At 37.2% G+C, this 23480-nt stretch overlaps 2 protein-coding genes across 6 annotated transcripts in view; one reads left to right on the top strand and one right to left on the bottom strand.

Moving 5' to 3' along the window:
* Positions 1–12772, bottom strand: part of COPS2 (COP9 signalosome subunit 2) — a 30558-nt gene extending 17786 nt beyond the window's left edge. Inside the window, exons 1-2 of one of the 3 annotated variants that reach the window (XM_008705937.2) lie at positions 12552–12772; positions 769–882 (exon numbers count right to left, since the gene is read on the bottom strand). In XM_008705937.2, the coding sequence (XP_008704159.1) occupies positions 769–882; positions 12552–12605 (168 nt within the window). In that variant the 5' untranslated portion in view covers positions 12606–12772. Of the gene's footprint in view, positions 1–768; positions 883–6881; positions 6968–12551 lie in introns of those variants that run through there. The other 2 variants (XM_008705938.2, XM_008705939.2) reach the window with 2 other exon arrangements.
* Positions 12773–12911: 139 nt separating this feature from the next.
* Positions 12912–23480, top strand: part of GALK2 (galactokinase 2) — a 105181-nt gene continuing 94612 nt past the window's right edge. The window contains exon 1 of one of the 3 annotated variants that reach the window (XM_008705944.2): positions 12912–13056. In XM_008705944.2, coding sequence (XP_008704166.2) covers positions 13037–13056 — 20 coding nt within the window. In that variant the 5' untranslated portion in view covers positions 12912–13036. Of the gene's footprint in view, positions 13057–17509; positions 17731–23480 lie in introns of those variants that run through there. The other 2 variants (XM_008705943.2, XM_008705945.2) reach the window with 2 other exon arrangements.

Here is a 23480-nt window from a genome sequence, read left to right as displayed (position 1 = left end):
TTTAATCTAACTTAATGCTAATGTTATTTTCTAATGACACCAATGTCTGTTTTTAATTAATTTTACATCATATGCACGATGAACATTTCCCCAAGAACTCCACCATTTCTCAATGCCATTTTTTAAAAGTCCCCTTTTCCCCTCTGAATAATCTGCTGGTAAGAATAATCCAAAATTTATCGGTCAAGAAATCACATTATTTAATGTGGAACCACACCTGTGTGATCTGTCCTCCAAAGAAGGAACAAAACTGCAGGGATAATACCTACGATGATCATGTTGGTTTCCTTCTGGCAGAACCATACTAGCTCTTCAGGACAATGGCCCTGCTTTATAAATAGCCTGATTAGAAAAAAGCAATAGGGGGGCGCCTGGGTGGCACAGCGGCTGGGCGTCTGCCTTCGGCTCAGGGCGTGATCCCAGCGATCTGGGATCGAGCCCCACATCGGGCTCTTCTGCTGTGAGCCTGCTTCTTCCTCTCCCACCCCCCCTGCTTGTGTTCCCTCTCTCGCTGGCTGTCTCTATCGTGTCAAATAAATGAAATCTTAAAAAAAAAAAAAAAAAAGAAAAAAAGAAAAAAGCAATAGGCTATCCCTTTTAAAAGATCTGCTTGTACTGCAAAATGCAAACTTATTTACAGGATTATCACTCAGTATCCAAAACCCATTTCTGAGATAAAATTCTGAGCCATCATTTGAAAAAACAGACTTTAAGACACAGAATCAATCAGAAAAAAAAAAAAAAAAAAAAAAAAAAAAAAAAAAGAACCTTTTGAAAACTGCTTAATGCTGCTTTTGGGTCATCTTCTTTTAGCGCTTTGGAATTATAGTACTGATTTTCCAAATCCACATTTGGCTCGGAGTTACTATCTTCAGAGTATTCCTGTGTGTTAGAAAGAGATACTAAAATGAAAAAGAATTCAACACATTGCCCTGTAAAAAGTGAATACTGTTAAGATGGAAAAACTATACATTTATACAAAACAACCTTGCACATATAGGTAAAACACCACTGATACTTAATCATTATTTAAAAAACAAGTGAAAAGCCAAAATCAAGTGGGGAGAATAGAATCATTTTGTTCTTTCAGATCAAAACTACAATTTCCACTGAATTAACAGAAATGCAAAATGCCAAAAAATAATATTGGTTAATGACCCCCAATTCTGCAGTGGTTAACCTTTTGTTGGTCACAGAACCTAAGAAAAATCACCATAAATGCTAATTACTACATAACTGTGAATTTTTCATCTTAAGTTCTGTAATTTAAATTTCTCTACTCCTTAAGTCTAAATTTCATTGTTCTAATATGGCCTGACTACCTAGGATGATAATCTATATATGGCAGACTAGTTTATCGCTAAATATAATTATATGTTAATAAGAATATTAGCTTTATGTGCATTCCATATTACCCAGTAGCTATTATTATATCAATGCACTTTAACTAGCTTTATAACAAATGAAACTAAGAGCAAAGGAATTTATATTTTATTTGACTTTCACCACAAAAATTCAGTTCTTAGTACTGAAGCAATAGTAGAAAGGAAAAACTGGAATAAAATAACTATTTTGTGGAGTAGTACAAATGAGCTTAAAATAGTTCCAAGATATTCAATTTAATGATGAGAATTATAAAATACACATAGGTTAGTATAATGAAAATCATTATTTTAGGAAGACACAAAATTATTTCCATCAGCTACAAGTCATTGCAAAAGGCAAGCTTATGTCAAATCAAGAACAGTATCTCGAAGTAAACACAGAAAGACAAGAACAGTATTACAGAGTTATTTCTAAATCCAAATACTTAAAATTTTTTTTAGAGATATTCATGAAAAATCTGTACTCGAAGAATGAAAAAAAGTATAGTGAGTGCAGTGTTAGCTCAAAAATACATGAATACAAGATGAATTTTTCCTGTGACCAGCAGATGGGAGGGGGATGTTTGGTATTAGTAGAACCAGTTTTATCTGACCACAGAGGCTTTGTAATGTGCACCCTCTAGAGGACAATTATTTCCTGTGTAAGGACATGAAGCATGGATGCAGTCTTCCGGATGTGATTGGGAATTCTGTTATGTTTAACATGAAAATCCTTTGCAACACTTCTCTTCGGGATGAGATCAAATTCTGGGTAATAAATTTCATAATCAATCATTCACTTCTTGACCCTGTAAACTAGGTTTGACTACAACTGATCAAACCAGAAAAGCAATTAATAAAAACTTAATAAACAAGCTAATTATATATCAAATAATGCTGTGATAGTGAAGGCTTCTGAACTAGGTTTTCAAAGCTAAATGGGGGTTTGCCTGCTAGAGGAAATAGGAGGGGAAAGAGAACAGTAGATACAAAACAGCATCATGGGAGGTAACTAAAGAACTAAAAGCAGTCACACTGTTGCAACATAAAAAGTCCTTATTGATTCTAACTTCAACATAAATCTCAAATTCATGCACTTTCCTCCCTCTCCTTTGCCACCCCCCTAGTCTACCAAGCTATTTCATCTTTCCACAGACTTCCCATTGTCATTTTTAACCTTCAAATTCCAACCTTCTTGTAGTAAGCAGCCAGAATAATCTTCATAAAATGTAAATTAGCACATTCCTTTTCTCAAAAATGGTTTCATATTGCTCTTAAAATTAATTTCAAAAATAATCAAAACCTTACTCCTGACTATACTTCTAATCATGTCTCTTAATTAAGTTCTTCCTGAGTCATTCTGCTGTACCTGACCTTACCACACAAGTGGCCAAAACTCTCCCCTCCCCCCCAATCCGGTTAACTACTGCATAGTGTCACCTCCTCAGAGAAGACTTGGGAGTAAAGCATCACAGCTATAAAACCTACTCTACACCTTTGGAGATCAGTTCTTCTCTAGCTAACTGTTACATAACACACAGGACCAGCTAACTAACCAGAAAATGATTTTTCTGCAACTCAAATCTTCAGAATACATCCCTGACCCTGGAAATGTATTTTTTTTAAATTTGTATCTATCACAAAGTCTAAGAATTTGGATTCTCACTCAAAGTCCACTTATTTTTGGTTTCTTGGCCTTTAACAGATTATAATAAAACAACTAGGCCAGGATATGAGTGAGTAGAGGGAAATAGAGAAAGTAATACTTAAAAAATTAAAATCTCAAATACCCAGAAATGACTGAGTTGATTATAACATTGTTGAAGACAGGAACCTTTACATTTTCTACCATGTCTAACACGGTTCCTCATCATTCAATCACTGAATGCTTCTTATAGTACAAGACTGGCTATCTACAACTTCTGATTGGTTCCAGACTAAAATTTCTAAACTTTATGTGTTATAACTCCTCCAAATCACAATGATCAAGATAAAACTTAATCAAGTACTCAACACTAGTGAATATATTCTTCTGGTTTTTCATATTACAGCTGACCCTTGAACAACATGAGTTTAAACTGCATGGCTCCACTTACACGTGGATTTTTTTCCCAGATAAATACAGTACAGTACGGTAAATCTATTTTCTCACTATGATTTTCTTAATAACATTTTTTTTGTTTACTTTATTGTAAGAATACAGAATTTAATACATATAATGTATGAAATATGTGTTAACTGGCTGTTTTGTTATCAGTGAGTCTTTTGGTCAACAGTGGGTTATTAGTTTAAATTTTGGGGAATAAATACAAATAAAAATAGTTCAAATTTTGGGAATAAAAAGTTATACATGGATTTTCAACTGGGGGTAGTGGTGCTCCTAATCTTTGTGTTGTTCAAAGGTCAACTGCATATAGATGAAGAAGTGGAATGTATAACAATTTTTGCATAACTGCAATTCAATTCTTAAATGGTATTGCGAAAATGTATAAATACGTAAGAACTGATGTTACTGACTGGCATTCTTATAATTAGGCAGTCCCTTGTTATGATCTGCAACAGCATATTCAGAGGGTTTGAACCAGCCTCTGTGACATCACTAACCTGTCATACGCAGTTCAATGAATCAAGACAAGCTGTGTACTACAGTAACTATTCTTCCGTTACTACATGGATATTTTGAGAAGTCTTTAGAATAATTCTGTTGTTTAGATAGCTACTGTTAGATACCTATTTAGATACTCAATGATAATGATCTTTAGCATGTACCAGCAATGAAGTGTTGCTCACGAAAAGGCAAATTAAATCCTTCCCCTCAAGCTATTCATGGTCAGAGACAGAGATGCAAATGAAACGGCAATGCTCTAACACAATAAAGACACATATAAGGTACACTAGCAGCTCAAAAAAAGGAGAGGAAGGAAAAGTTACCTGAAGCGGGTCTAAAAATATGAATAGGAGTTGCCTGCGGATAAGGAAAGGCATTTGAAACAAAGCAGTTAACGTGTGCAAAGGCATGGAAGCTTCAAATGGTACTGCATAATTCAAAGAAGCACGAACAGTCAGACTGGGCTGAAGCACAGGATGTGTATAAAGAAATGATAAGAGATAAACTAGTATCAGACAGAGGAACAGGGCAATAGTAGGAGCTTAGATCAGGTGGAACCACTAATTTTTTACAGAAATAATCAGACTGTGTTTTAGGAAGAGTACTCTGGTAATAATGAAGCAGCCCGCTGGATAATCTTACAACTGTCTGGCTAAAAGATGATGGAACTTTGATTCCAAGTAGTAGAACAGGGAGAAAAGGAAGGAAATAGAGTAAGTATAGGAGATGTCAAGTGATGTTCGGGATGTAAAATAAAAAGGACCCACCACATGGGTACAGGATAAAGGGAAATATAAGGTATCTGTAATGAGTGGGGTGCCTGGGTGGCTCGGTTAGTTAAGTGGCCTCCTCCTGGTTTCAGCTCAGGTCACGAGCCCTGCGTCAGGTCCACACTCAGCACCAAGTCGGCTTGAGATTCTCTCTTTCCCTTTCCCTCTGCTCCCCCCCCCGCCACGCTCCCTCTCCCTCACTCTCAAATAAATAAATAAATCTTTTTTAAAAAGTTATCTCTAATAACTACTGATGACTTGGTTACAAACAGCATTGTTAATCAGAATAGAGACTACAGGGGCGCCTGGGTAGCGCAGTCGTTTTAAGCGTCTGCCTTCGGCTCAGGGCGTGATCCTGGCGTTCCGGGATCGAGTCCCACGTCAGACTCCTCCGCTGGGAGCCTGCTTCTTCCTCTCCCACTCCCCCTGCTGTGTTCCCTCTCTCGCTGGCTGTCTCTCTGTCACATAAATAAATAAAATCTTTAAAAAAAAAAAAAAAAAAGAATAGAGACTACAGAAAGTACTAAATAAATATTGTTGAACTCAATTCCTTTATGTCAGAGAAGGCTAGAACTATACTTTGTAAATGTTTAAAGAAAATGCTTTTAAAAAGAGAAACTGATATTTCAATATATTAATAATGCTTTAAAAAACAAAAAAAATTAAGCAACATATGAAAAGCACATGAACATTGTTAAAAGGATTAAAAAACCTACTGAAGTTCGTAAGCTCCACCTACTTATATAACAACGTGTACTACACTTCCCAAAGCAATGTGACCCATGCACACACCCAAATCTATTCTTTCTTCCCCAAATGTGCCACACAATTCAAAATCTTTGTCTTGGAATTAACTGTTCTCTCGGCTAGAAATTCTAAATTACCTCCCCTCTTAACAAACTTCCCACTTTTCTCCTATGATGCTTCCCAGCCCTAACAGTCCTGGAAAATGTATTCATCAAGGCTTACCTCGTGGTTCTTCCTCCAACTCTACTTAGCAAAAGTAATTTTCTCCTTAGTCACACTTCTATATGACATGCATCTCTTTAACATGGAGGCTTGTTGAGTGTTTTGTTCCTACCTCTCCTCACCTCACTACTATGAGGTGCTTAGATCTCAAAAACCAGGAACTTTCTCTTCCTCATTTTGGCATCCCCAGTGTCTGGTATAATGCAAACTGCTCAACAAATGTTTGTTTAATTGAAACGAAAAGTGGATGAATGTTCCAAAATAACATACAAGAATACAACAGCCAAGGGCAATACTGACTCTATGTTGGAATGCACCTACTGCTAAACAGGGTCAGTTTCATAGTTTCTACTTACTCCTGTGTCCCTTGTCAACAGAGGTCTTTGAAATGTGCTCTACAACACAAGACTCACCATTAACAATGCTTGCCAAGCCTTGACCATGTCCTGACAGCTTACTAGATGTCGGGCACAGAGAGGCAAAGGGCAAGTCTCATTATCCTTAAGGACTAGATACAATACAAGTCCTAGGTAGTCATTTGTGGTTTAGCCATTCATAAAGTTGTCCTAAGTTTCTAAAATTTCACTTAAGTTAATGGGTCTTAATTCATTTACAGTGTAAATCAGAACACTCTTTTATTTGTCCTAAACTTTGTCTTTTTTTTTTTTTTTAAGATTTTATTTATTTATTTGACAGAGATAGAGACAGCCAGCGAGAGAGGGAACACAAGCAGGGGGAGTGGGAGAGGAAGAAGCAGGCTCATAGCGGAGGAGCCTGATGTGGGGCTCGATCCCACAACACCAGGATCACACCCTGAGCCGAAGGCAGATGCTTAACCGCTGTGCCACCCAGGCGCCCCCTAAACTTTGTCTTTAAATTAAATCTTCCAAAGAGGGAAATCATAAACGTCATTAGACCTGGGATATCCTTTTGACTCTCCCACTAATTTGTCCTGTAAATTTAAGTAAGACACTCAGACATGATCCTTTAGTTTCTCTCTTATCAAATGTGGGGGGTTGAACCCTAGGAACTTTCTAATTCCCACTGAAGTCCAAGTGTTTGAGATAAAAGATACAAGTAAAAATTCACACTGCTGGATATTCACAGTTTATTGCTTATTAATTATTAATTCATAGTTTATAGGGGCAAAAAGTCTTAAATTTATCTTACTCTTAGCATGGAAGAGCTGTCTCCCGTTACTTATCATTTTAGTTATTCTTGTTTGAACCTCTCCAATTTCATTACACAGAGTACACCTATGAGGTAATGCAACAGGACTTTTTAGAAATGCATTGAAAATTATATTCCAAACCAATACTTATCTTTGAAGTAGTAATTTCAATAGCTAGTAAAGTTATTCCACTGACACGGATTATTAAGTAATGTTTCTGAAATTCCGAAGAAAAACTTCACTAGATGTTTCTAACCTAAAAGAGTATCAGCCAGTTCGATGGCCCAACTTATTTATCAAACCTGTCTCAGAATATAGTTTTTGACATCCACAAAAGAAGATAAAACCTACCACTGAAGTTAAAAAAAAAAAAAAGCAGCTGCACATTGTTTATAATAGCAAAAGAAAACAGGCCAAATGCTTATCAAGAGAGAACTGGTTATATAAAGTATATGGCACATCCATACAATCAATGCTGCTGTAAAAAGAAGTGAGCTTTTTGCATACTTACATGGAATAATCTCAAAGGCACATTAAAAAACAAAGTTTAGAACAATATACATATAATAGGCTATATCCCGGTTTAAAAACAAAGAGGGGGATATTAACGTGTATTTGATTACGTATGGGGAAGAATGCAAACTGGACAAATGGGGAACGAGAATGGAAAGAAAACTTTTTATATTTTGTTTTTGAACTATGTGCATGTGTGATAAGGTACATGCTACAGGTTCTCTGAAGACAATTTGTAAGAAGAAGTCTAAAAAATGTTGAGCATGACAAAATCATTGTTTAGCCTCTCATCCAAGTAAGATTTTTATACATCATTTGTACCCTAGAATCTGCCCCTTCTCACCTCAGCAACAAAAGTAATACGGGTTCACTGTGAAAGGTTTGCAGAAATAAACAAATTTTAGTTTTCCTCACACTTTTCAAATCTTCCAGACATTTTTTCCATATTTTCTCACTTAACAAAATAAATTTTATTCCCACCCAGTAAAACTGTAATACACATTACACATTTATAGTGTATATGTGTTCACTGTGTGCATAGCATTGGTGATAAACCCTTCCTCTCCCACATGAGGGTTTTCAATTACAGTGCCCTTACCCACAGAGGAAGGCAAGCAATCCATCTCCCTTTCTACAGTTGTTCACAGAAGCCTACACAGACCTCAGCTGGGTCAGTAAAAGTCCTTCCGAGGGCTTTGCTGTTAGAGCTAGCAAGAACGCCCTTTTGCCTTTGGGGTTATAATACCAGGAAGATGCTGCATTACATCTTGTGATGTAATATGAAGGCAATTATGCCAATACAGTGAGGAAAGCAGACTAGGAAGAGAGAGAAAACAGAAAAATACCCACCACCATCATCTGAGCCATGAATCCAGCCATACTGATACTTCCTGGTGATGTGTGCCAACACATACTCCTCTTAGTTTAAGCTAGTTTGACAATATTCCTGTCTCCTATGCCCAAGAGTCCTGACCCAATACAATTTATCAAAAGTTTTTCATATCACTGAATATTGTTTAGTGCATGGTTTGAAATGCCAACATAGCATTCCATCACATGGATATACCATAATTTATCCGTCATTACCTTATTAGTACTAATAGTATTAGTATTCTCCTACTATGGATAATTTGGAGTTGTTGCCAATTATTTATGATTAAACATGTTAAGTTTCTTTTAAAAGCCTCAGGTATAGAATCAAATTTCATCTTTACGAAGAGTACATGCAGAATTCCAAATGTGTGTGCAGCATAGAAAACACTGGCCCAGACCATAAACAGTATATTGTTTGAAAATCTATAAAGGTCCCCCAAATTCTGTCAAATAGTTAAGTTACTGGCACAACAGTCTCTGAGGGTAATAACCTAAAATTTCCAAACTCCTTATATGCACAATGAATGATAAGTGACAGCCCTTATACTAAATATACAAATTCCTAGAGCTATTCTTTTGCCCTTGTTCTGTATTACCCCACTTCTTTTTGTAGTCATTCAAAAATATTTTTTAAAAAACAGAAATGTTATTTTTTCATTTGCTAAACTATGTTCTAGGATTCGTTATAACACAAGAAAGTAAAGTTCAAGCCATTATTTGCTAATCTTGTTAAAATGGTGACAAATGAGAGATTCTGTAAGATATCCTATAGCTAAAACTCATCTCTCCCCCGCAAAAATGCAGATAAAAAAGAAGTAAATATTTAGAGGATTAAAACTGCAATATATTAAGACCAAAAAAAACCCCAAAACTAGTAAGCATTCATTCACTAATCACAACTATGAGGTTGACTAGGGGAATATGAGGTTCACAGCTTTAATATATTTAACCAAGTAGAATTACTCTACCTTTTTGACAATTTTTTTCCTAGCAATACATTTAAATTCAAATATACAGGGGCGCCTGGGTGGCTCAGTCGTTAAGCGCCTGCCTTCGGCTCAGGGCGTGATCCCAGAGCCCTGGGATCGAGCCCCGCATCAGGCTCCCTGCTCTGCTGGGAGCCTGCTTCTTCCTCTCCCACTCCCCCTGCTTGTGTTCCCTCTCTTGCTGGCTGTCTCTCTGTCAAATAAATAAAATAAAATCTTAAAAAAAAAAAATTCAAATATACCATGCCCTACCTATCACGGGATCTACTAAAGAATAATTTTTGGAATGAAGTCAGTCTGTCTTAAGTCCTTTCTTAAAAGATTATTCGAAGTACTAAGCAACTTCATGCTACAATGGCTGGACTATGGAATTACAATACAGTTAACATATCAATAGCCTTATTAACTTAATGAATGGTAGTACAGTTATTACTTAGTATTATCAGACCAGCAAATAATCAAGACATTTACCAGTACCATCTCCTACTTCTCCATTTACTGCTACATAAATTCCTATGCTTAGAAAATGCCTGCTTCTGGGGCACCTGGGTGGCTCAGTCAGTTGGGCTGCTGACTCTTCATCTCAGCTCAGGTCTAGGTCTCAGAGTTGTGAGTTCAAGCCCCATGTGGGGCTCCATGCTGGGTGTGGAGCCTAGTTTTAAAAAAAAGAAAAAAAAACCCGCCTGCTTCTGCTCCTAATAAAAAAATAAAATAGGTCTTAGAAGTAAGTGCTCGAGCAAATTAAATTTCTTTCACGTTTGTTTCTTCTTTTTAAAATCAAGTTGGTTCTCTTTTCTTCTAGATCTTGGGCACAAACCATTAATTACTTTCTTATATAAAAACAGTATAGTTTTAGAAACAGATTTTTACTTTTCCTGATGGTACTACCTATTTCCACTAGATTGGGCAAGTACAAAAAGTGATTTAGGGTATTAAAATTTATCAATAGACAACCTAGAAAAGATATGCTGAATATATCTGTGGTCAGAAATACTGGCTTTAGCTAATATTTTGACTAAAATGAAATTGCAAATTTTCCAACAAACAGTATGTTTATTAAAAAAAAATGTTTATTAATTTTCCTTAAAACAGCAAGTCAATTCTTTTGACTCTTTAATGCCAAGAAACAAGTCCTAGGCAAACAACTATGGAAAAACACTCAACTTCTCTTCTAACAACATGTAAGCATGAAATGGCAACCAGCCCTCTTAATCTTTTTTTTAAAGATTTTATTTTTAAGTAATCTCTATACCTAATGTGGGGCTCGAACCCCAAGGTCAAGAGTCCTATGCTCTACCAACTGAGCCAGCAAGGCGCCCCCTCATCTTTTTTTTTTAATACATATAGTGGTTTAAGAAAATTAACAAACCAAAAAATAAATTGCTAAATAAATTTTATGCCATCAAAAGACTAACTCATAGTAAAAAAAGCTTTCGCTACTTGATATCTGGTTGGGAATCCAGAATGGTGTCTACATAGGACAGATATGGGGAGGGCAGGAGGGAGGACTATTTAACAGAATGCTGGAGGGAAGATTTCATTTAATTATGTAATAGTGTAAAATCTTACTCTTTTTGGTTAAGAAGAAAAAGTCAAAACAACTATATATTCAACTTTATATTGTACATGTAGCGTAGGCTCTACAAGGCTGGAAAAACCTAGCCAAGTTAAACAATGCATGTTTAATTAAAGTTCTTGCAAAAATTGAGTACTTTATGGGAAAACAAAATTCTCATTGCCACTCCTATATTACATTCTCAATGATGATCTTCAAGTTTATCACAGTGCTAAGTCATGCACTCAATAAACTACTGCTTAGGAAAGATAAGCAGAAACATTTAAAAACAAGAATCAAAAATACAGACATTTTTAAGAGAGACACTTCCACAGTTATGAAAATACCTGTAATACAAATAAACATGCAATACATAAAAACGCACATATCACAAGTAATACATTCTCAATGCACTGCCTACAACTGGCTTGATCTGCACAAACTAAAATGTAAAGCAGAAATCATTATTAACAAAACTCTACATTCAGCTTTAAGAATTATCAAAACCAAAAAAAAAAAAGAATTATCAAAACCTCTACTATGATTTTCAGGTAAGAGCAAGCACTTCCCTCTACCTTTTGCAAATGTGCCTTCATTTAAAATAGAAAGATTAATTGTAAACGACCATACAAAGAAGTTTTACACGAATTCAAGACGATATATTAATGTCTCAAAAATATCTGGCACTTAAAACATAAAAGATGAGCCAAATATCCCTAAGCATCTACTTCATAACTTGATGATAATGCATGATCACTATAATATACAAGAAACAGCCACAAAAACGCCCCCCAAATAAAAAAAAAAAGAAAAAAGGAAAGTTGATGCTAATTCTTGGGCCGGATAATTTTTCTTAGTCCGCACAGTTATTGTTTCTGAATAGCAACCTGAAATGGTAGTTAATTTTTTTTGAAAACCTGTAAATCCGTTTAAGTTCAACCTTGAATCTTTACAGATCACCGTTCAGCTACATAAATTCGTTCATTTATATACTGTCGATATTTTTAACTTTGAATACTAGGAAATCTCTAAGTCAAAAAAGAAATCCACTGGGTCAATCCCCTTATCCCCACCCCCCACACCAAAACAAACAAAAAAGCAAAACCTCCTCCCCAGCTTTTCTCAAAACAAGTAGTTTAACTACTTTTTTTAACAGCTATCCTTGCCCTGAATGCTCCGTTGCACCTTTACCTTAAACCAAAACCGACCCTGGACAAGACTTATTATTAAGCTGTTTCCAGGAGACCTACAAGCGGCGTTTCGCGGTCAGGCCTGGGAGCAGTAAGGCCCCCCAGTTTTCAGACCCTTCTCTCAGCATTTCGCACTCGCTCAGTTCCAGGGTGATGAAGAGGGGACCAGAAAGCTGGGCCCGAAAGGGCAGAGTCAGGGCCTAGACCGCTGCACGATCCCCGAGGCGGCTCGCGCGGTGGGGGGAGGTAGGAGGCACCGAAAACCGGACGCCGGAGGCCAGGGGTGTCCATGTAAACGGAGGAGGCGCTCAGACTTGGAGCGCAATGCTCGGGACCCCCTTCGCTGCCTCCTTTACCCTCCCCTCCCCCATTCTGGAGAAGCAGGGCCCGGCCCGGTGCGTGAAGGAGGAGGAGATAAACCCGTCCTGTCACTGCACCGGGAGAGACTGGAAGAAGCACATGTTCTACGGGGAGAGGCCGCGGTCGCCCTTGTCCCAGCCCCTAAAGCCAGGCACCACCCTTAACCCCAGAGTTCCGTCCCCTCCGCCTCACCAGGTCGTAGTCCTCCTCATCATCGCACATGAAATCATCCTCCATGTCAGACATCTTGGCCGGGACGGGGGGGAGAGAGGGAGGAGAAACTGGAGACAACCTCCTCCCACAATCCTCCACGACTCAGAGGCGTCACTCCCAGCTTCTCCTCGCCTTCCCGTCGGTCTTAGAGGAGCTGAATGTTTCCTCCCGGAACGAATGCGCTGCGTATCGAGAGGGCTCGCTACGACGCCAAAAGGGAGTGCACTGCCCCCACTTCCTGCGAGTCGGTTGGTGCCTTAGCAACTAAACCTAGCAACTGGGGACTCTAGTGCTGAGGATCTCTGCTGAACGGCCTTGGAAACCTTGCGCTCACACTGAGCAGTTTCCAGCCTCCTGGGCAAGGGAACAGTCTCTTCCCTTGCCTGGGACTCTGGAACCATCTCATCCTGGTGAAATTAAGAGGCACCGTAGGATCAGAAGCCTTTCGCGGAGAAAAGGCTGACATGCCCGTCCTATTTGACAGGTAGTAGTATTTCTGCCTTGATTATCTATGTGCATTTTGCCCACACATTGTGGTGGGTGTTCCTGTGATGTTTGCAGACCTTTTCAGCAGCACGGTTTACACATAATGATTGTTTTATTTGTAGTCGGCAAAACGATGCTGTGGCTATCCCAAACCAGTTAAGCATCCATCGAGGCACCTAAAATCTTACTCAGTTTTTCACCGAATTATAAACTGACCTTTACTGCCCTTAACTAAAATTAACGTAACAGGTAACGACTGGTTTTTAAAATATGCATTATTGTTGCACAAAATCATTAGCAGAATTCAAAATGAAAAATGAAAATGAAATACAGGGGGCAACTGGGTTTTAAACAGCACTTTCCATATAAACTTCCAGTTCTGTCCACTTGAGTCAAATTTTATATAGTTGTAGCACAGATATAATTTCGGATTATTTTTGCACTTAGTTATGTAACAGCATAGGACAATATATGCAATATGTTCTTGGCAATGATTATTTTAACGGTTGTGTAGCAATCCCTTCATTAAGTGTACCAGTGCACCATGATTTACCTAAGCATGCCATTAATATTATACATTTAGAATATTGCAAAAACAGCACGATTTTTTTTATTTTGGCCATTCTTTTTTTAAATTTTTTAATTTTTTTAATTTTTAATTTTTTTAATGTAAAGTTCGATGATTCATTAGTTGCGTATAACACCCAGTGCACCATGCAATACGTGCCCTCCTTACTACCCATCGCCAGCCTATCCCATCCCCCCCCCCCAAGCCCTCAGTTTGTTTCTCAGAGTTTTAGTGAGGTGTAATTGACAAATAGATGTGGCTTGCTTCTGACCAATAAGATACAGCAAAGGTGATATATGTGATTATGTGAACATAATTACATCACACAAGATTGTAAACTCATTTTGCTGGGAGAGACTCTATCTCCCTAGTTGCTTTGAGAAAGCAAGTGGCCATGTTATGAAGGATCATGTGGCAATGAGCTGAGGGTCACATCTGGCCAATAGCCAGCAAGAAACTGTGGCCTTCACCCTGACAACCCACAAACTGATTACTGCTAATAGTCAGGTGATCTTAGGAATGAATCCTTCCCCAGTTGAACCTCAGATAAGACCTTGTGAGACCCTACAACAGAGGACCCAGCTAAGCCATACCCTGACTTCTGAACCATAGAAACTGTGAAGTAATCAATGTGTATTGTTTTATATTGCTGTTTGTGGTGATATTGTTATGTGGTAATAGATATGAATATGGATAAATACCTAGCAATGGAATGGTTGGTAGGTGTGCGCTTAACTTTTAAAGAAACTCTCAAATTGTTTCTTTAAGTGGTTTTGCCATTTCTCATATCTACCAGCAGTGTATAAGAGTTCTAGTTGCTCCACATCCTTGTCAACACACAATATGGTCAGTTGTTTTAATTTGAAACCACTCTAGCAGAAGTATAGTGGTATATCATTTTGTTTTGTTTTGTTTTTTTTTTTTTAAAAGATTTTATTTATTTATTCGACAGAGATAGAGACAGCCAGCGAGAGAGGGAACACAAGCAGGGGGAGTGGGAGAGGAAGAAGCAGGCTCATAGCGGAGGAGCCTGATGTGGGGCTCGATCCCATAACGCCAGGATCACGCCCTGAGCCGAAGGCAGGCGCTTAACCGCTGTGCCACCCAGGCGCCCCATCATTTTGTTTTCAATTTGCATTTCCTTAATGACGAATTTTGGATATCTTTTCATGTGCTTATTTGTCATCCATGTATCTTCTTTGGTGAAGTATCTTTTCAATTCTTGTGCCCATTTTTAAATTGGGTTATTTGTTGTCTTATTACCATTGAGTTGTAAGAGCTTTTTGTGCTTTTTATGTTGTATTTAAGGAATATTTGCCAAAAGCAAGGGCACTAAGATTTTTTTTTATGTTTTCATCTAGAAGTTTTACATAGTTTAAACTCTTACATTTAAGAGTTTAATTTCAAGTTTAATTTTTGTGTATAGCATGAGGTAAATGTGGAGGTTTATTTTATTCTGCATATGGATATCAAATTGTTCTAGCTTTGTTGAAAAGATGATCCATTCTGTGTTGAATTGTCTTGGCACCTTTGTCAAAAATAATTGACATATAATTCCCAATAGACTTTTACCCTTTAAAAGTATATTTTTGATAGCTTTCTTACTCTGTATTATGGTTATTTTATATTCTTTATTAAGCTGAAAGCTCCTTGAAGACACAACTATCTTACCCTGAAACTAAGCATGTGCTTTGCCTATAGAAAATGCTCAATAAAAATTTGATGTGTTTAAGTAAACTCTAGCATTCATGATCCCTTACTTGTCTGGGTTGAGACATATAGTTATGCCAAATAGGCTCATAATTTGACATCCCTTCAGATTGATTATCTTTATTTATTTATTTATTTATTTATTTATTTAATTTTTTTTACAACATTTATTTAGAGAGGCTGAACACCATATATTAGAAGGCAAAAAAGGAGGACTCCTTTTATTAGTTAAGATCTGGACAGGAAACTCATGGTGTATTCAGGGGGGTTAATTAAAATTAATGAGGGGCCTGGGGTGCCTGGCTGGCTCAGTTGGTAGAGCATGAAACTCTTAATTCTCAGGCTTTTGAGTTCAAGCCTCACATTAGGCATAGAGCTTACTTAAAAAAAAACATCAACTGGATTTAGTAAAAGTTAAGATGGACTGCCCAACAGCAGCCGTGGTTGTAGAGAAACGAGAAATGCAGCTACTGCCACAACTGTAAGGAAGGTGTGGTGTGGGGGTGGGGTGGAGGGGGATGGTGATAAATACCTCAACTTTGGCTGTAGCCTAAGTTATATACTTCACTCAGAGAAGGTTTCTCTCCTTCAAAGGCAAATTGATGACTATCTGTTGTTAGAGCATATCCCTTGATCTTACCAACCAACCTAAGTGGCTTATGGAAATGTTATTTCCACCAACATTTAATACCCACTCCTTCTTGAGAGGGGTTCTGATAAATACAATTTGCATCATCTCCTTACGTTTCCACCATATAGACTAATGGCCTAGCCTAGTTAGTGCTCCTTTTAATCTGCCTCAGTCTCTTCAGTTTAAATAAAATGATGTAAACGCATGGTGCCTACAAAGTACTTAATAAACAGTATCACCTTTAACTCAATCAACTACTCATGTTGATCCTTCAGAATGGTCTATACTGCATTACCTCTTTTATCTCTAAAATTGCCATACTAGGAATGTGGGGGGGGGGGAGGATGATTAGGCATGCTGGAAGTTTTCATTCCTTACACTGACATTGACCTTGTAAAAATGTCTCTTGTAAAAATGCAGTTACACACTTTTAGCAATATCATTGTTGTTTGCCATTTTGGTATCTCTAATGCTTATTTGTTTTTATTGTCACCCAAAATGGTGCCCATTCATCCCTAGGTTTATGAAATGAACCACCTACTTTTCAGAACGATGTATGGTGTGGAGGCAAAGTAGGGAGCAGACACAATTATATTGTACTTCCAAATTTGTCTTTGTTTGTTTCCTTTACTGAAATCTGTAAGTTCTTTATGTTTTGCATTAATCATCCCATGATTCCCCTGTGAACTAACACAGCACTGACAGTGCTCAATTGACAATTTAAGTTTTACTACCAATTAACAGTGTGACCTTAGGAAGTCACTTCAGCTTTCATTTGTTCATTCAGTTCATCTTACCTATTAATAATCTGCTAGATGCTGCCTAGATACACAGTTCCTACCCTCAACTTGCTTACTTTGTAGTGGTAGTGATGGTGGAGATGGTGAAACAGACAATATTAAAGAAAAGAAATATGCAGAAGTTATGAGAACCCTGAAGGAAAGAAAACAAATATACTAGAATGATGGGATGGGAATGGTGTGCTTTTTTCGTAGGGCATTTGGGACTTGTCTAGGTAGCTGAAAAATGAAGGGATTGAACTGGATGCAAAGGATTCTTGTAGTTTGAAAGACATGTATTTTCTTCTTTTCACTATTAATTGTGTTCTGGGAAGGCCCATTGAAGCCTCCATTCTGGAAATAAACAAATATGTTTAAATCAAAAGCTGCATCAATTTTATACTGCCCTTAAGGCAATAACTAAACAATTTAGTGTTATTTGGGGGTGTAGCTGCTGGTCACGAAAGAAAAAAAGAAACACCCTAACTAAAAAAAGAAAAAAAAGAAAAAAAAAAAAAAAGAAAGGAAAAAAGCAACCTGAGGCGCCAGGCTATAATTGTGTTCTCAGACTTATGTCCCAGGGCGCAGAAAATAAACTTCCTTAGCTTCTTCACACGCGCAGGGGCCCCAGCGGGTCCCAGTGCCCTCTGAGCAGCACGGTGGCTGTACCTGACAGCTGCTAGGAGGGCACCAGGCCCTGGAGCCCCAGGGAGGAGGAGCCAGAGGCGGGGCCGACTGGAGGCAGCCACCTCAGCAAAGCGGCAGGATTTCCGCAGGGTGAGGGCTGCTGTCGCCCGGAAGAAAAGGCTCCTGCCGCAGATGTCTCGTGATTACCTTGGGAGCTCTCTGTTTCGCCAGTTGAAACTGCGAAGCAAAGAAGGATCTAGCGAAATATGGCTACGGAGGGCCCTGCCATGCGTCGAGTCCAAGTGGCAGAACATCCCAGGTGGGGGAGAGGAGATGCCGCGCTTTGGGATCGCCTAGGTAGGCTAGGTTAAGGTAGTGTCCAGGACTTCTGGCTCTTCGCTGGGTGCTTCTTTTGCTCCCGGGAGTGGACAGAATCCTTGGGATTTTATAAGGGCGCATGGCTGCGCTTGCGAGAAAGACCACACCGCAAACACTTTACACCTTGATTCCTACCAGGGGTTGAGTGCTTTTCTTCATCCGTGCAGATACGTCTTTTCCGATTGGTGCTGAAGGTGGTACACTGTTTCTGCTGGGCTTTAGCAGAAGTGCCCAGATTAACTTTGAACCCCTTCTTTCTTTGTCTTGTCTGCCAGTTGGTGGTGCTTTTTAAAGTCCCCTTTCTAAAATACTCATTGAAAACAAACACACCAAAATCCAAACCCAAACAAAACCCCCTTGGTCTCTGCATCTCTTTAAACCATAAAATCTATGCATTTCACTTTGGGAGTTAATCTGCGGCCAGTAAGTAGCTACAGAATAACTTTAGTGATACCTAGTGGAGGATCTTTTCATTTGAGGGCATCTTGCAGATACTTTGTAGAAATACTTAGTTCTGACATAGGAGGGAAATCTCATAGCATGAAGTCTCTAACCTGCTACATATTAGCCGTGCAGCTTTTCTAAGGTTGGGTTCTCTCCCCCTTTGCTGTTTCTAATTTTTACTTTTTCCCTGTTAATTTTTTTCTCTAACATTAAGTCTTCAAGCTCTCCCTACTTCCTGGTTTTTCACAGTCATGTGACGGTTGATAATATTACAACTTACTAAAACTTGCAAATGCTTTTTTCGCTCTTAAGGAATCAAACAGTGGGTCTTTAGTTACCTGGAAGAAACATAATTTTTGGATATGGAGACAAGCAGGGCTTTAGACTACTTGTGCAGGTCTCTGGATATCCGTATATTCTCTGGAGGTCCTTGGGAGGTACTGTTGCCCTTACATACTTGAATGAATTAGGGCACATTGTGAAAGACATGCTTTAAATAAAATTCATAAATTCGTTATGTGAAAATAATCTGGCCCATATCCATGTATAAATTTCTTCTGTGTTTCTTTTTCTTATGATTTAATCATAATGCTTAGTATTTCTATAATTACTGTGTGGGAGAAGGGGAATAGTGGTAACATGTACTAAAAGTGAAAAATTGTTTACTAGGTTTCCTTAGAGTTGTTTCTTGCCTTTTATGAATTTTACAATATTCAGTCATGCAACAGATATTTATTGTTAATATTTATCATTCTGTGCTAGCCGCAGAAGAGATCATAATAGTGGTCAGATAATTGCGCTCTGCCATTTTTTTGTTTTTCACTTGTGCATGAAATATAGTAATAAGTTTCAGGCAATGTTTCAGCCACTTACTCATTTTAGTGGGAAAGAGTTCAGTTAAATCTAGATAGTGTATCTGTAAGCCTACCTAACTGGTCATGTGTTGCAATATGCTGAGGGGAAAAAAAAATGCATAAGGGCCCTACGGCCAGACTGTCTTCTTTGGAATTCCTACTGTTTCTTTAGAATGCCTCTTCGACTTCACAGGGCACATGATCATCCGAGTAAGGCCCCTAGTCAATAGTATTAAAAATTTCAGAAAGCTTAATGTCTTTTTATTCTTTTATATAAATGTCAAATAGAAATAAAAGCTCTAATTTTTTTTTTCTCATTTCAATCTTGCATACTCCCTGTACTGTATGACTACTCAAATTCCACTGCTCTAGCTTTCTTTGCATTCTTAAGAGTGGTGTGTCTTCTCTTTTTCTTCTCTTTGGAATGAACTTTTAAATTGTTGGATTATTTTTTTTTGGTAACAGCTTTGTTGATATGTAAGTCACATACCATACAGTTCGCCTGTTTAAAGTTTACAATTAAGTGGTTTTTAGTATATTCACAGAATTGTACAGCTATTGCCATAATCAAAGTTAGAACATTTTCATCATCCCCCAAGGAACTCTGTATCCCTTAAACCATCGCCACCACTCCCACCCCACCCTCCCCTACCCCACCTAAGCAACCACTAATGTACTTTCTATCTCTATAGATTTGCTTATTCTGGAAATTTCAAATAAATGGTATCATATAATATGTGGTTTTTTTGTGACTGGCTTCTTTCACTTAATGTAATGTTTTCAAGGTTCATCTATGTTGTAACATGTTATCAGTATGTCATTCCTTTTTACGCTTGAACAATATCCCATTGTATGATGAACCACATTTTGTTTATCTGTTCACTGGGTGATGGACATTTGGGTTGTTTCCACCTTTTGGTTCTATGAATAATGATGCTGCATGAATTGCATTCTTAATATGAAAGATTTGGATTATTTAAAAATGTATTCATTAAAACTTGAAAATTCCACAGATCTTTCCTCATTATAGTCTCTGATTGCTATCCTATGCTGCCAATTCTTACTCCCTTCTTAGAAGTTATCCATAGGGCTCACATTATTGTAATATCATTTTATCTTTATAGTATAACTGTATCTTTATATCATTATTACCGTTTTTTATAAAAATGGTATTATAGTCATAAAAGTGAAATCATATTTATTTTTCTGTTACTTACTTTTTTCGCTTAACAATATTTCTCAGAGGTCCTGGCATTTCAGTCTATACAGATTTATATCATTGTTTTTTAGGGCTGAGAGTATTTCATAGTATGAATACCATTATTTATTTAACCACTCAACTACACTGTACATTTAAGTTTCCAATTTTTCACTTTCATAAACAGTGCTTCAGTAAACATCTTTGTACATGTATCTCTGAGCATTTTTGATGATATTTCTTTAAGCTCATTAATGGAAATGGAATCAGGGTCAAAGTTAATAAATATTTAAAATTTTGATAGTTCCTGCCAAATGGCCCTGCAAAAAAAAAAGATGCTATTATATTGTCTATTTCTTGTTAGTTTTTAGGAACTCTATGTATTTATTTTTGGTATGAATGGTAGTTTTGGATATAAACCATTTGTTGTTTTGTATATATTATATATTGTTCCCAGTCTAGCACTTTCCCTTTAATTTGATGATGTATTTTGTTGTGTAGACATTTTGTACTTCATGCATTATAGTACAGTGTTGAATGATATCACCCTTGTCTTTATTCTGATTTTGGTGGGGTAGCTTCTAAAATTTTGTCATCAGATAAGATGTTTATTATTTCTGATAAATAGCCTTTATTAAATGTAGGACATTACTTTCTTTTCTAGTATGTCCATGGCTTTTTTTTTTTATAATTTTAAATTTTATTAAAAAAAATTAGTCATGGTTATTGAATCTTTTTTTTTTTGGCATATTTTGAGAGGATCATGGAATTATAGAGTTTTCCCCTTTTATTTTGTTGGAATAGTGTGTTTAATCAAGAGATTTCCTGGTACTATCTTTATATTCCTGGAATAAACTCTCTTTGGTTACAAATATTAAATAATGTGTGTTGGATTAAAATTACCAATATTTTATTTAGTTTTTCTCTGTTTTCACAAGTGATAATAGCCTGTATTTTACTTTTGAGGGCTATCATTGTTCTAGCATCTGGGTTATTCTGGCCTCCTAAAATGAGATGGAAAGTGATACAGGAAAGATGTTAGGGTTCGAAGCCAACGGCCAAGAAAGAATTCTTGATGCATCTTTGGGGCAGAAGGTGGTTTTATTAAAGCACAGGGACAGGACCTGTGGGCAGAAAGAGCTGCATTGGGGCTGTGAGGGGTGGCGATTATATACCTTCAAGTTGGGAGGGGGTTAAGGATAGTGTAAGTCTCTAAGGAATTTTGGAAGCAAGGTTTCCAGGATCTTGGGGGGGGGGTAGCTCTTATTAGGGAAAGGTAATATATTACTGTCCAATAAAACCTTAGTCATGAGACCCTTCAGATGTGTATCAGTGGGTCATAAGCTTGGGGGATGATTGCTAACAAATATCTTGGGGGGGTTCAGAGATAAAGGAAATTTCCAAAGGAATTTTTATTTGAAGTGGTTTACGGGATCCTGGGGGGTCAGGCAAAGATTGCCTTTTGCCCTTAGCAAAGTGTCAACATTGAGGCAGCTGAGTTTCTAGAGGAATGTCACTCTGCCTGGACTTGTCAATGGACTGTGACGAGTAAGGAAATTTAATTTTTCTTTTGACTTTGTTTCCCACATCAGAAAGTCTTTCCAGTTTGTACTGTTAGAACCATTTATAAAAGCAAAGGATCATTTTTCATTAAGGTCTGGCAGAACTAACTCAACATTTTCTGAGCCTTGTTAAGGAGATAATTTCTGACTACTTTTTCTGTTTCTCTTCTGTCAATCTTTAGAAATTTATATTTTCTTAGAAAAACCACCTTTGTCTATATTAAAAATTTTTTAAATCTTTATGAATCTGTAGTAGTCTCTTATTTCTCATATTGATGTTACATAATAGCACTCAAATTTTTTCTGTATTATTGTTTTTATCAAATAACCAGTGTGTAATTTTTTTAACCGTATCTGCTCTTTCCCCCCCAGTTCAGTAAATTCTGTTTTTATCTTTTAATTCATTTCTTCTAATTTCTCTATTTCTTGCTTCTTGTGCTATATGCATACTTCATTTATTTCCATTATTTCTTGTTTTCTTATGTTCATTGAAGGTTAGAAAATGTTTTCTGACTATCATTATGGTTGCATCTTACAAGTTTTGAAATATAAATCCCTCATTTTTGTTGTAGTTGAAATAATTGTAATCTTGTTCTTAATATCTACTTTCCCTCAGCTTTATCTTGCTCACTAATTTGTTCTTCAATTCCTCTTCTTTTATTCAGGCCATCTACTATTTTTATTGTTACCATGATGATTTTATTTTCTAAGATCTCTAATATAATTATTGTTTCACTTTTACATTTGAATTTCTGATTAGGAAGAATTAATTGTGATGGAAGGATCAAAGTAGGATTAAAATTTCCCCTTCTCCCTCAATGACAATTATCTATACTTTGCCATTTTTAACATTTGTTAAATTTTGAAATTAACAGTTATAATTAATGAGTAATAATTATTGCATTCTTATAAAACCCTCAAAACAAACCTTTCCAGTGAGTTCCATTATTATCCTCAATTTATAGTTGAGGAAAGTGAGGCATAGAACTCACATAAATTACCGTTATAAGGTAGGAAAAACTTTTTCTCTACCCTCTTAGGTTTAGTAACTTGGGCCCTCAAGGTTAAACTGACGAAAGATAGATTAACAGGAGAAAAGGTTTATTTTACATGCACAAGGGGGCTTCACAGAAAAGCAGTAAAATCCGATGAAGTGGTTGGGTCTGGGGACTTATACCATTTTAATGAAGGATGATGACTAGACAAAGGAGAATGAGAAATGATTAGACGGAGGAAAGCAGTTTGGGCTTCTAGGGGTGGTAAGTAGTGGGAACATGAGTATACGGGGGAAAACCAATGGAAGGTAAGGGTTATTTTAGTAAGTTTTGTTTATGCAGACTCCAGTCAGTGAGGGCTCTAGTGATGAGTCATCTCTTGGTGTGGGAGAGGGGAGGAGAGACACCTTCCCAAAGAGAAGGGAAAATGTATGCTCTGCTTTTAGGCAGATGGAGGGAGGGTAGAGAGCTCCTCCTGTGTCTGCTGTTTCTTGATTGCCTTCAGCTCAAAATAATCCTATGTTAAATGGCATATTTTGGAGTGGCATTATTCTGATCCCGTTCACCATAAAAATACATATTAACCAATTATTCTTTTTTTTTTTTTAAAGATTTTATTTATTTATTCGACAGAGATAGAGACAGCCAGCGAGAGAGGGAACACAAGCAGGGGGAG

Source organism: Ursus maritimus, unplaced genomic scaffold, assembly GCF_017311325.1.
Source record: "Ursus maritimus isolate PB19 unplaced genomic scaffold, ASM1731132v1 scaffold_35, whole genome shotgun sequence".
In the NCBI taxonomy this organism is placed as follows: Eukaryota; Metazoa; Chordata; class Mammalia; order Carnivora; family Ursidae; genus Ursus; species Ursus maritimus.
Note: the sequence above shows the minus strand (reverse complement) of the source record. Positions and strands in the feature narration are given on the sequence as shown.